The sequence below is a fragment of the Haemaphysalis longicornis genome, unplaced genomic scaffold (genome assembly GCF_048455015.1).
Source record: "Haemaphysalis longicornis isolate Haplotype H1 unplaced genomic scaffold, Haemaphysalis longicornis Haplotype H1 scaffold_6, whole genome shotgun sequence".
In the NCBI taxonomy this organism is placed as follows: domain Eukaryota; kingdom Metazoa; phylum Arthropoda; class Arachnida; order Ixodida; family Ixodidae; genus Haemaphysalis; species Haemaphysalis longicornis.
In genome coordinates, this window is record NW_027526407.1 from 158,968,009 (window position 1) to 158,981,236 (window position 13,228).

The 13,228-nt window shown below is 45.7% G+C and overlaps 1 protein-coding gene across 3 annotated transcripts in view; it reads right to left on the bottom strand.

Moving 5' to 3' along the window:
* The window catches only part of LOC144141229 (uncharacterized), a 321,032-nt gene that overhangs the window by 76,096 nt on the left and 231,708 nt on the right, over positions 1-13,228 (bottom strand). For all 3 annotated transcript variants that reach the window (XM_077672786.1, XM_077672784.1, XM_077672785.1), the window contains one exon: positions 4,537-4,789. In XM_077672786.1, coding sequence (XP_077528912.1) covers positions 4,537-4,751 — 215 coding nt within the window. In that variant the 5' untranslated portion in view covers positions 4,752-4,789. The remainder of the gene's footprint in view (positions 1-4,536; positions 4,790-13,228) is intronic.

A 13,228-nucleotide genomic window follows, 5' to 3' on the forward strand; every position in this document is an offset into this window, starting at 1 on the left:
AAGCGAATAAAACCAACTGTTGGCTGTATAAAACGCCAAGTCAAAGCTAGTGAAGACCACGAGCTCCTGTTTCAGCACTCTTTGATCTGAATGGCGTAGGTGGCTGAATATTGTCTCTACCGTAGGCACCTGATGTACTCTGGTGTGGATGACTATTGCTTGTGGTGTGTTTCTATGCAGCTTTTATTGTGTGCACGAGTTCGGAAAAGGCACAATGGCTCTCTGGAGAGAAGAATAGTTTGGCAATGTTCAAGGCATGTATAAAAGTTTTCTAATCAGCAGCGTAACGAATAGTGGTGGATCAGCTTAAACCGATGCGATACCAGTTGTGAAAACTGAAAGGAGAACAGGCCGAAGAACAAAGCGTTGAAGACATCGATAGTACACTCGTGAAAGACAGAATACTATTCATTCGCTTTACAAAAACATGATTTAGCACTTAAAGCTTGACATATAGAGATGTAAACGACGAGTATGAATCATCCCGAGAAAGTTGATCAGCCAAACGCTTCCAAACGACGTTCCGAACCTTCGTCAAATCAAAGTAACCGAAATTCAAGGATCTCTACTCTAACCATCTTGGAAAACGCGAGGCACGAAACTGATATTTCCAATGCTGTATCACATAAAATGAATCTGATTGTCTGTATACTTGCCGTTTTGATTGGCGAATACAGAAGCCCGTTTGCGTGCAATCACCCTCTGCACGGTTTATTTTTCTAGATAAATATTTGTTGCGTGAAATTGAAGCCCTGTACAATTTTATCAAAAAAGCCGCGTCGTTCCTGTAATAAAGTAGTTTTATCATTGATTGGTGTCAGCGCCTGCACAACGGGTGAGGACGACGTTGATGGAGCACCTACAGTATAAATTGGCCTGTTAGAGCATTGTAAAATTGGTAGCCTAAACTATACTATTATATAGAACATACACACGCTTTCATACACAAGGGATACACTTACACACGGGGGAAACGTTTTTTGATATAGAAGCCAAGACGATGACCGAAAACAACTCAATATACTGAACCAGGATATACCGAAGAGCTTAAGATTTAATCTAACTTGTACGGAGCGAAGATACTGGCTTTAGTTATCTGCTAGCTTCTGAAACTAGCTCGTCTGACATAATTACGCAGTTTTTATCAGACCAATGAGAGTGAAAACGGAAAACTAAGCATTAGTCTTATTGCCGCATATTTAGTTGAGGGGCTGCGGGAAAGCCATCACCGCATTAGATGTGTTCTGTTCCGCGTTGCTGCAATGGTAATTGTCTACGTGTGGTGACTCCACCTTGGTGATTGCACGTGGCTACAAAAAGCTCTCGAACTGCACGTAGTCGTGGCCCTGCTTTATAAGTAAAACGTCGCTGCAAGAAAATCTAAATGCGGTTCAGTTCGTGCGGGATAAAGGAAATTGGGGCAGGAAGATTGGGGGAGATTGGGGAGAAATTACCGATTTATTACAGTAGATGCCATAAACTGAAAGAAATAAGTTGAGCAGAGTGCAACTTGACGAATTAAAAAAAACGTCTGTTCAAAAAACACGGGGTAATATTCGGCCATTTTAACCACACATTCAGTCTGGTGTGTCACAGCCTGAATACGTCACAAAACTGGGTAGTGATACGGAAAACACTAAGTAGTGTTATTGTAGGCGTGAAACCGGGTTTTCGCAAGCAGAACCACGGTAATACAGTACGCATAGCATTATAACGATGATTGATTGTAGGGGTTAACGCGCCTACACAACGCAGGCAATAAAGTGCGCAATAGTGGAGGGCTCCCGATTAACTTTGACCGCCTGGGGATCTTTAACATGCGCCGAAATCTCGTACAGACGGGCGTTTTTGCTTTTCGCCTTCATCGGAAAAGCGGCCGCCGCGGCCGGGAATAGAACCCGCGTCCTCGTGCTCAGCAGCGCAACGCCTCTGCCGCCGAGCCACCGCGGCAGACATAGCATTATAAAGACATTTGATAAGTCTTGCGGTACATTCCACGAAAACTTGAACTGCAGTATTCCCGTCTATACTGACGGCAGCTAGAGCGTGCAATGCAGGTTTACCACAGACTACTGGTTCGTTATCTCTACGCTCTGCAGCGTTCAACATCTGCCTGCCTTGACGAGTCCTCAGACGACGGCGATGGCCGCAAACGACAAAGTATTTGGATGAATAGTGATATGCAGTTACCTGAGGGCCGGCCGTAAGGGGTATTTATATGTCTTTAACCCTTGCTCATCGCAAGCAAGCCACCGCGGCATATCCTTTCCTGCATCAGTAACATTAGGAAGCTTCTTGTTTCCATACAACAGCTATGAAAACAAAACTTGCCTGCAATTGTAATTTTTTTCCCCCAAAATTGGTCGACATTGCGTGCAAGTGAAAGAAACAGTTTGTTTCCATAACAGAAATTTTCACTCTATAAGGATGCGCAGTTCTGTGAGAAACAAGTCGCTGTTTCTTGTGTATTTCGGAAATGCGACGTCTTACACATTATTTCATTAGTTTGCTCTCAGACACCCCCCTCCCCCATCCTGTAGCGCATTCGGACTTGAGCCAGGATGGTAACCGCCTATTCTGGTAAAATTTTAAATGCTTAGTACTTGCTCTTGTAGTCTTGTTTTCAATTGTGTGCCGAATTCGGCCCCATCAACATCACTGTTTGATATTTGTAAACGCCAGTGGAGGCACATTCTCTAAACAACTTATGATGTCATTAAAGCTCGGTGGTACGGGAACGCTGCCGCAACTTCAGACTGCGCTTATCTCTATCCACATAGTCTTCTCGTCCCTCCCTACGCCCACTCAATGCTCCAAGCACGCACGGACGAGACCAAGCGTAGATTATCGCATTATCAGCCGCATCTCGTCGACGAGCCAGAGGCGGAGGCCGTCTCCTATAAAACAGTGTACGAAGGCTCCACTCTCTTGGTGGCACTTGTCTTTTCCATAGTAGGCATACGTTTACGATATTGTATCTCATATATTCTTGCTTGGCGCTACCTTGAGAAAAAGAAATCGTCATAATAATGTTGATATAAATTTGTTGAAGGTGGTGATGGCGAACACGACGATCACAATAATGATGGTGGTGGTTGGGGTGGTCCATGGAAAAGGGAATGAAATATGCGCTTAATGCCAACTGTTTTTTCACATGTCTACTGCCACACCCATCCGACCACACCGGCAAGGCAATTGAACCTGCTTGGCACGCCGACGGAAACGGCAACCGCCGGAGAATAGTCTTCCCATAGAATTTCTTTCCGTAGATTTCTCACACGGAATGAAGCAGCTGTTAGAAACGCTTTCCTCAGTTGTAGGCCCTCCACGTTTTACTGCTGACTATTTTTGTAAGCGGTTAGAGAAGGAAAAGCGGCGCTGTCGCGTTATGTATGGGGTGTCAAAATTATGATGCAAAGCGTTGTTTCTAGGTGGCACGAAATTACGCCAATGTCTAGCCATTTGTTTATAGCAACATTATACAAGATTTTCCTACAGCCGAACTTTTTCAAAGGGCGCAAGAATAGGTTATGATCAAAGTAGAAAATAGAACGGGATGGAAATCATCCGCGGTTTTTGTTCCGCTTTGCATGGGAAATTTTATGTAAACATCAGAACCTCCTTCTAATTAGAGAACAAATTGACTTCAAATGCCACAAGTTTAAACCAACTGAATACAGACAGCCCCCTTACGGCAGGGTTGACCAGTGTCTACAGTTTACAGGGAGCATTGGTGACTATTTCACAGCGCGACGTAAGAAAGACGCGGTGGCGCTGCCATCGATAGCGACGAGACGTCGGAAGCTTCCCGGCTGGGAGCACTGTAGTGGCGAGTAACCTCATTTGCCCATTTGTTCAAGAGCGGGAAGTACCACAAAGTTTCATACTATACTAGAGGAAAAGATGTCACTGCAGTCGCGGGCCGCCGTGGGCGGCACTACTGCCGCTAGCGACGTTCCTCGCCTACTTGGCGTTGCTGGCTATGTGGCTTGTTTTTTGTCTCTGAGCCGAATTCAACAAAAAAGGGGTAACACTTTTTCTTGTTCATCGTGCATGAAGCTTCTGCATAATCACTGACGAAATAATCTTTTTGGACGTTCAATTTTATAATAACAAAACAAATTTGACGAACCTTCTACGGTAATATTGTTGCTTTTTTTGCAGCCAGAGCCAACTTTCAGCCTGTTTATGAGCCAGGCCAAGGACAGTAGGAACGTGCCTGCCCGGTACATGACGGAACTATCGCTGAAGCGCGGCTCCCCTTCGCAGTGGCGCCAGATTTCGCTCTAGTATATATTAGTATGAAACTCTGTGGGAAGTACGCCTATCCGTGTGACAGAACGTCTTTGTCACTCAATGCACAGGTCTTGAGCTTAGTTGTTTCAGGAGCTTGCCCTTTAAACCTTTGGGTGTGCTAGCATCCATTCAAATGCCGAAGCCGACAGGATGACCCAACTGCGCATGTACAGAACAGTCCAGGACATGACCACATGTAATGGAGGCTTAAAGACATGAACCGCCGTTAGTATAGTGCACCTTGTTCGCGTCCTGGCCGTGGCGGCCTCTCGCGAGCGCCTGGAAGAGGGCGGGGCGACGGCTTCTCCTCCTGCGCCGTGCAGGCGGGGGCTGCCCGAGGGTTTCTTGCCGGTCACAGAGGCCGCCGCGGGGTTGGCCGATGATGAGGACGAGCCACCCGTCCGGTCCATGTGGAAGTACACGTGCGTGCTGAGGTGCTTCGTGAAGCCCGCCATGCGAACGGGCCATCAGAGAGCCTGGACACCACGGAACCCTGCACCAAGGAGAGTAGGAGGGGGGGGGGGGCGGGGGTTGCAGAAACACAATCACTCGTATTAATGAATGGAGGGAGACATGGTAGCACCACGTGCAAATCAGCTCTGATGGCGTAAATAAAATAGATGTCTCGCCAGCCTGCCACTTGCGCGTTTGGCAGAATGGCTGCATGTGCGGAACTACAGAGATTGACATACCTTCTCTCGAAACGGCGATGCTCTCGTGTCTATTCTTGCATTTTTTCAGGCATTTAAAGCACATTGCACTGTACGCTAAGCAATACTTCTGAAGTTTAGTTATCTGAATCTCTAGTTATCTTTACGACGATTCAACGCGTTTTAAGAAGATACAGGACACCGATTGTGCACCTTTTTGTGACCTTCTCGTTTTGAAAAAAGTCAATCGTCCTTCAGCTGGCCCGTGACATACTTAACCGTTAATGTTCTTAATGAACCTCGTGGTCCACGACTTTTTATTTGAAATTTTAGGTGTGGTGCATCGTGTGTACGATGTAGAGGTGGCTGAGGAGCATGAATAGCCCCCTGGAAGTGAAAACACTTCGCGTGCACTCCTGGCTTGTCAACGCCACCGCGGACTCATTCGGACCGCGATCGATGTGGCGGCGACATGGTGCTGCCAGAGATCTTGTGCAGACCTACGTAGCCGCAGCTGCAGCTCCTTACTGCTTGCCAGCATGCAACTCTTGGAACATACACATACCGATAGTGAAATGAGAGGTAGAGGAGTTGCAGTGAGAATTGTTATCCGCGCCACCAGTGATAGTGGAGATCAATATCGGCCGTGTCGTCAAAGGGCAATGACGACAACATAGAACTTTGTTGAGTTTGAAAGAACAAGCCTTTCGTAACACACGCAGCTCCATTCCAGTCACAGAAGAGATTTGCTGAAAAAAAAAAAACAAAAATATAAAAAGGTTTGAATTCCGAGCTGTACAGGCGTAATGGGTACAGGAGCGACGTAAAGTAGGTCCGTAATAAAAACATAGTTATCAATGTGTTAACTCCCATAACATTCAAGTGATACCATTAAAGGATACTTAAGACCCCCTCCTAAGTCCCAATCATGTGGCTTGGTGGTGCCTTCGTCGGTGGCGACCAAAAAATCTAAGAAAATTGGCTGTCATGTATCCACTGCCTCATCCGTTTTCTCTAGTATCTCGATTATTCATTCGAAGTTTGCGATACAATTGGTAGCATTTGTTATCGGGACAGAGAAGTGTGTTTAATGAACGATTTAATACCAGCGGGAACCCAGGAACACAAGGCTGATATGCTCGATTGGAATACGCTGTCACAGGCCTGGCTCTTCATATTCCGCAACAGTCAGCCTCGTATTCCAAGGCAAGCGCGTGCGCTCGTTGTCGTTCAGCTCGCTAGCCGGATACCTAGACGAGGTAACGTTGATCGGAAAAGGGTTACCATCGTATGATCGCCTTCAAAGCCAGAAACTGATCTTGAGATCTCGGGGGCTTCTTCTTGTGCTGCTAAGAGTAGTTGAGCCAATTCATAAGAGGACACCTTAAGCAGAAGCATTTATCCCCTTATTACGCTTTCTCTTTCCCGCCCTAAGGAAGTCAGCCGCAGAGCTAAGTTTGGGTAGTTTGAACATGGGAAAAGTTTCTCGCCTTTGTGAAAACAGGCCAAAGTACAAAAAAACAAAAACAAAAGTGGACAAGTCGGCGCGCAAACGAAGTAGAAGTAAATAGGTCTTTGATAAGTATTGCTATCGCCTCGCAATCAAAGCATTTACGCAACCTAAGCTCAGAAGGAACAGTCTTGGAAATAAGAGTTAAATTGTGTTAAGGGATAGAGTTTACATAATTGGTTACAGGTCCTAAAGTACCCCACAACACATGACTGATTGATTGAGTGAATGATTGATTATTAGGGTAACGCACCAAAGCTACACAAGCTGTGAGGCACGCCGTAGTGGAGGGCTGCAGATTTATTTCGACCACCTGGGGATCTATAACGTGCGCTGAAAACTCGGCACGCGGGCGTTCTCGCTGTTCCCCTCCATCAGAAAGGCGTCCGCCGCGGCCGGGAAGGGAACCCGAATTCCCTTCCGGGCTTTGGCGGACGCTTTTCTGATGGAGGGGAACCCGGGCTCAGCACCACAACGCCTTAGCCACTGAGCCACCGAGGCCGGTCACACTACACCACATGGGAACTGTCTGGTATAGTTTCCAGTGAATTAAAAATTCTGCAAGCAGTCTGAAATATTCGAACAGAAATCGGTAATAACCGAAAATTACTGAGATAAATTCATGACGGTAAGTTTTTGCTCACTATACGGTGACACAACAAAAAAGGGACAGGACGACCAGGATAGAATAACAAATGATTTTTCTCCTTAAGATACCACACATATACCCTCAGTAACGAACCCTTTATCAGTGCGCATGGGCCGATTAGACTAATTCTTAAAAACACAACATATCAACTAATCAGAATCTGAAACCAAGAGAAACTTTTGGACATATAGGGATAATTTATTTATAAATAATATTAGTAACCAATCATTCAATCAATCACTGATTTGCCTGCCCAAGAACAATCAGAGGAATTTGCGCTGGCGCACTAAAACACCAACAAAAACACACAAGACACGGTGTACGCATGTCACAAAAGAAAAATATATGGGGATACTATTGGCACGAACGCACGCACGCACGCACGCGCTCGCACACACAAACACACACGCGCACACACACGCACACACACGCGCGCGCGCACACATGCACACACGCATGCACTCCCACACACACGCACACACACACACACGTACGCACGCACAGACACACACAGATACAGACACAAACACAGACACACACCGACACGCACACGCACACACAGATACATACGGATACACACGCGCGCACGCACAGACACAGGCACACACGCACGCGCACACGCACCCACGAAGGCAATGCCTGACAGTGAGTGTCATTTAACTCCAGTAAACACTGGTACGTGCCGATACTGCAAGAGAGCTATACATATATTACACAGCAAAGTTGGGCAATACCGGAACGATCTGAATGGAGCACTCGTGGGACGAGCACCGCTAAGATAACATACTACAGGGGAAGGCGATACAATAAAAATTTGAATAAACGAAACAAAAGTACGAAAGGGTCATGTTTTCTCGTGTTTTATGATAAAGTGGCAGCATAGATGTCAAGGATAGATCACGTAGGCAGGGGTACAAAATGTGGACAATTCAGCGAAGACAGACTAGCAGACATTTTTCGAACCAAAATCCAGTAAGCAGTAATTATATCCAGGTAATTAAGCTACTCCAATCGTAACATAGGGCACAAGTCACGCAGACATTTTGCGAAGGTTGAAGGTAATATGTTTTCCGGTCAACGTTTGCGGCAAGTGGACAGGAATAGTTCTAGAAGCTCACCACATGACGCTGTGCTGCGAATTATTTAAAAGAGGAACAGAAGATCAGCCTTATTCCGCATGAAATAAGGCTGGTAAAGCGCAAAAGTTTGAAGTGATCAATGAATAAAAAATACGCTTTGAATTGCATTTTTGCATGCCTAATTTACGAGCGTATTCGCCAGGTGCCGTGCCAAAAAAGTGGAAGAAAGAAAGCACAATTGCTTCTGATATTACTTTGAGCCTATTTTCAGTTAAGCAATTTTAAGTAAACTTGGAAGCACTGCCGTTATAGCAGGCAAGCATATGGCTCTCCGTTCAATGGCCACTTTGGGTTGTGGCTGGGACAACATTAGAGCCTTGCCTTCGTGTTATTTCTACTGTTATTTCTACTTTTGGTCATCGATTATACCTGCTGCTGTAAAACGTGGAGCCGTTATGTGTTCATCTGAGCAGCCTAACGTCATGTAATCTGTTTCTTTGCAGTTCCAATAAAGCACGCGTCACTGCCATTTTGAAATGCTATCTTGCTTCCGTACGCCATGTATTGACTGCCGACGGCACTCACAATTCTATACTGTTGGACGGGGAAATGAAGAAAAATATATTTTGCTTCAAAACAACAACGACGACGACGGTTCATCGTTCTATGGGGCGCTTAACGACGGCGCCATAAATCTGAGTTTTACAACCCGATTGAGCGTCCGAAGTGTGGCTCACTCTTTGCGTGGTCCACAACTGGAGTACGCAACATGATAGAAAAAAAAAACATGCGAGACATTCGCTTCGTGATGGGCTGTTACATTCACGCTAAACTGTTTAGTGCGCATCACTTTGGCGGCCGCTACTGCGGTTTGACGTTGGCATCGGCCTCGTAACCTAGCGAATTAAGAAAGAAAGAACACGCTGGAGGAATTCGGCGAAAGTGTGAGAGGGAGGCCAGTATGATGAGCCCGCACGAGACGCTCCTCGGTGGCTACAGATGGCAAAAGTGTGAGGGGAAGCTGTGAGACATGCTGGGCAATGGCGACGCTCTGTGAGATGTCGCCATTGCAGTGCGCACCACCGTGCGCTCCACGATGATGTGCGTTCACTTACTGAACGCAGTTCGGGGTCCCTTCCTGAAACGTAGTTCCCGCAACTCACGCAGTGGATTACCGTCGCTGCCGTCGAGAGAACACACAAGTCAGTGCTGCCTCAGCGCACTGCAGTATTTTAGTGGTGAACAAGTGAGGCAACCGGTGGATGCGCTTCGCGTCCTCCTTGTTGCGGGGCTCATCCGACCACGTGACATTTGCGCGGGAAGTTCAAACACGGTTTACAACAACATGCTCGGCGGTGGCGACGCACTGCCAGATAACGGTACAGTAACGCGGAACGCCGTGCGTTCGATCATCACACCAACACTTCCTGAGATGCAGCAGCCCTGCACCGTAGCCGAGAAAACGGCAGTTCGCACAGCGCACAAATTTCGCATTCGGAAGTATAGTGATCACCAGCCAGTTTATATTTCTTGCGTTTTGTTTTTTTTCACTGTAAAAGCGTCGTTGGTTTAGGGAATGCAGCCGCTACCAAAGCAGTTACCAAAGGCTAGTTCTTTCGAATTGAATAAAGTGGTATTCTGTATTTATGTTCACTTTAACAATGCTGAAATTCGAGCCTACACCGCGAGGCGCATTTTTTATCGGGTGCAGTGAAGCTTTTAGTCCCGGGAGCACGGAGCCAAGTTCTCAGGAGAGAATACACACACACTGGTACGCTGTTCGGCACAGAAAAAAAATACGCGCTCACATACTGACTGCAAGACGAGGGGCGGCAATATGGAAAAAAGTGTTGGCATCCCGAAAATAACCTTTTTTGCAATCACAGAGGGGCAGCATATCTCCTATTTAAGAATACGCGGTAATTAAAAACAGAAAAAAATGCTTATCAATTTCTAAGCTTAGTTGTAAAAAGTAAGAAAACAAACAAGAAAAGTAAGCTATCCACGAAAACCACGCATTGTCAGTGAGCAATAGTTGTTTGGCTTGCTTTATTTGAACAATTTTTTAGGAACTTGAAAACTTCCAACTTTCCTCATTTTGTTCATTATTCTGTCGAACGAAATAAGAAAGTCTGTTTTCCATAACTAATCCTTGGTTAACTAAATCCTTGGGTGCGTAGCTAAATAACGCCATGCGAGCGCGTATAATTTCACTGTATAGTACAAGAAATCCCCACATACCCGCCTTTCCACCTCGTAAGAAATGTTCAAAAGACAAAAATTTCCTGCGTGCCTTGAACGCTCGTTTCCATATACGGCGCGCGCCCTATTCCCTTTGGCTCGTGAAACATCAATTTGAACTTTTAAACCTAAAAAGTCGGTGTCGGGTGTTACGCCAAAGAGAGTAGTGGGAAATAGTGCTGGTTATCGTATTTTATATTTCACCTTCATCTATGGTGCACAACAGTTTCAAATAGTATATGCCATGAGCGCTAAGCCTAGAAAACCGCTGAAACAACGGAGCCGTTCGCAGATTCGTACGACGACCACGGTAACCGCAGTATATGCGAAGCATCCGTTCTTGTAGAAGAGTTAGTTTGGCGTTTTCGTTGTTTTGCCACAGGCCAGTGCACCATAGTAGAGTTTCGAGTAGAAAAGTGTGTTACGTAACTGCACCTTCAGAAAAAAGCACTATCAAGTGTGGCGTTCTAAATAATACATGACACATTTAGACAATTCCCTGTAAAACACAGTCATGTATTTATTGCACGTGAGGATTTATTAAAACCAGACTCCAAAACATGTTTGTTCTTTCACTTGCTCTATTTGGGCGTTGTTTCACGTTTTATAGTTGCTGGCTGCCGATATGGCTGCCCGCTTGGCTCGTGATGCAGTCCTGTACTGCTGGACGGCTCCTGTATTTGTTAACGCTCGTATCGATTCCAAGAAATTTCCGTTTTTCGTGTAGATATATCCGCGATACCGAGACACGAGGTTGTTTAGTCTGACACCTAGTACCATTCGTAAGGCGCTCATTAGGACATCCGTCGACGGCAACCTCATTATAAAAATGAGTATACCAAAGTTGGCACAAATTCGGCACTGTTTTAAATGTTGAACACGGCTCGCATTAGGGGAATATTATAGCAGCTCACGCATGCGCAAGCTGCTGATTAAAACTTCCTCAGTACGATATTAAAACTGAGCTGTTCATGTTTGTGGGTACAAGTAAATCACAAGAGGAGTACTAAAACATTCGGCCCTCAATTGGAATAATTAAACGAGAAGAATGTCGAAAAGTCAGAAATATTTTTACAAGGTACAAGTTAAAAATCTTATGGAATAACATGTTATGCACCTCCTTCAGAAAGGAAGGCGTCCTAGAGTTCAGTTCATCACAACAATATTAAATTCCATCCCAAATTTCTTTTGCCATACGAAAATGACATACCGGACAATTTACCGAAATAGTAGTAATTTTCTTCATTGAAAGCCAATTAAAGTGAAAGGAACGTTGGTTTCTAGCATGAAACTAATGACCCGTAGAACATGAGGTACGTCGTTAAGAAAAGTAAGTGATCTCTGCCCGTTTGAGTGCTTCATTCGCTTTCTGGCTGCGATTAGGAAGCAGATGACAGCAGACATTGAGTCTGCACGGAAGGGCAGCAGGAAATGCCCGGCCACAAAGTTGGCAAGCCTGTATACTGCGTGAGCGGCGATGCTTGCATTTAGCTCTTTTTACCTGGTTCTTCCCCGCTCTCATCTACACCACCTGCATTTGTTCTAATTTAGAATTCCGCTCCCAGAACTTGTAAAGAGCGCACATACTGGATTAAGAGGTCCAGGTTTAACCCGCCGAAACCGAGTTATCACGAGCAAGTTATCACGAAGGTGATAACCCTCCAAAAACTAGTTAGCAAGGAATATACCCAGAGTGTTTCATCAATGTTCGATTGTTCCTGAGATTGCACATCTTAGCACCTGCCCATCACTTCGAGTTGTTAATCAATTCGCTCTCGCGCTACAAACGACTAGCCTTCTGGTTAGCTCAGTTGGTACAGCGACTGCTCCGGTCAAGCGGTGGTCGCGGGTTTGAATCCTGGACGAGGACGAATTTTTCTTCAACTGCAAAGTTTCTGAGAAACCTGCATAGCTTTCCTTTGTAGCCGTATGGCTCCATTAAAGTGGATGTCGAACGTTCCTTCGCAGATTTCACAACTGTATCTACTCAATTACTGACTTCATCCGTTCGGTTGCGCTGAACTGCGTGCACAGACAGTCCACACGGTGCTGAGCATTCAAGCGAGATCGTGTCGGCTCTCGAACGGCAGTACCGGAGGGAAAGCTGCGGGGCGTCATCGTCCCCCCGGGGAAGAGGGCGACCACCACCGCAGTGAGTAGCGACGGTGCCCGTCTAGTAGAGTGGCCAAAGGACCGACGAGTGGCTCCGTCCGGGCGTAGTGGCAACACTACGTTTGTTGCCGGCATTTAATAAAGTCTTTCACTCACTCACTCACTCACTCGTCCGGCTGAAAATCCATATTGGCGCAATAGGTCGCTTTACCGGTTTAGTGTGACCCACGTCACCTTTCCACCTACTACAGCATTGCAGTACTTGACGTAATTGTGGTGTGAGAATCGAGTACTTGCACTCGATTCTCAAAACACAAGAATTATTTCTTACCAAAATGTAGGACTAACTACGGCAAACGAACTGCGAACTTTTTGGCGTCTTCATTCTGGAATTGAATACCCCCAACCATCAAATCATCTCCTTCAATTTATTATTTTAAGAGGCGGCTTCGCCGGATCATTTTGGCTTAACGTTTGTATTATGTACGTGTATATGGGGTATGTAGATGAATATCCCCCTTTGATTACCTTTTTGTATAATACTACCGATTTTTAGTAACAATATTTGGCTTGATTGCATAATCATGTTCTTCCTGTTTTTTTTAGAATTGTTACTGCTGTTAACCGCGTTTGGTGTACTTTTCGTTCGTACTTGTTGGTAGGAGGTCCCTCCCCAGTCTGTGACTATGGG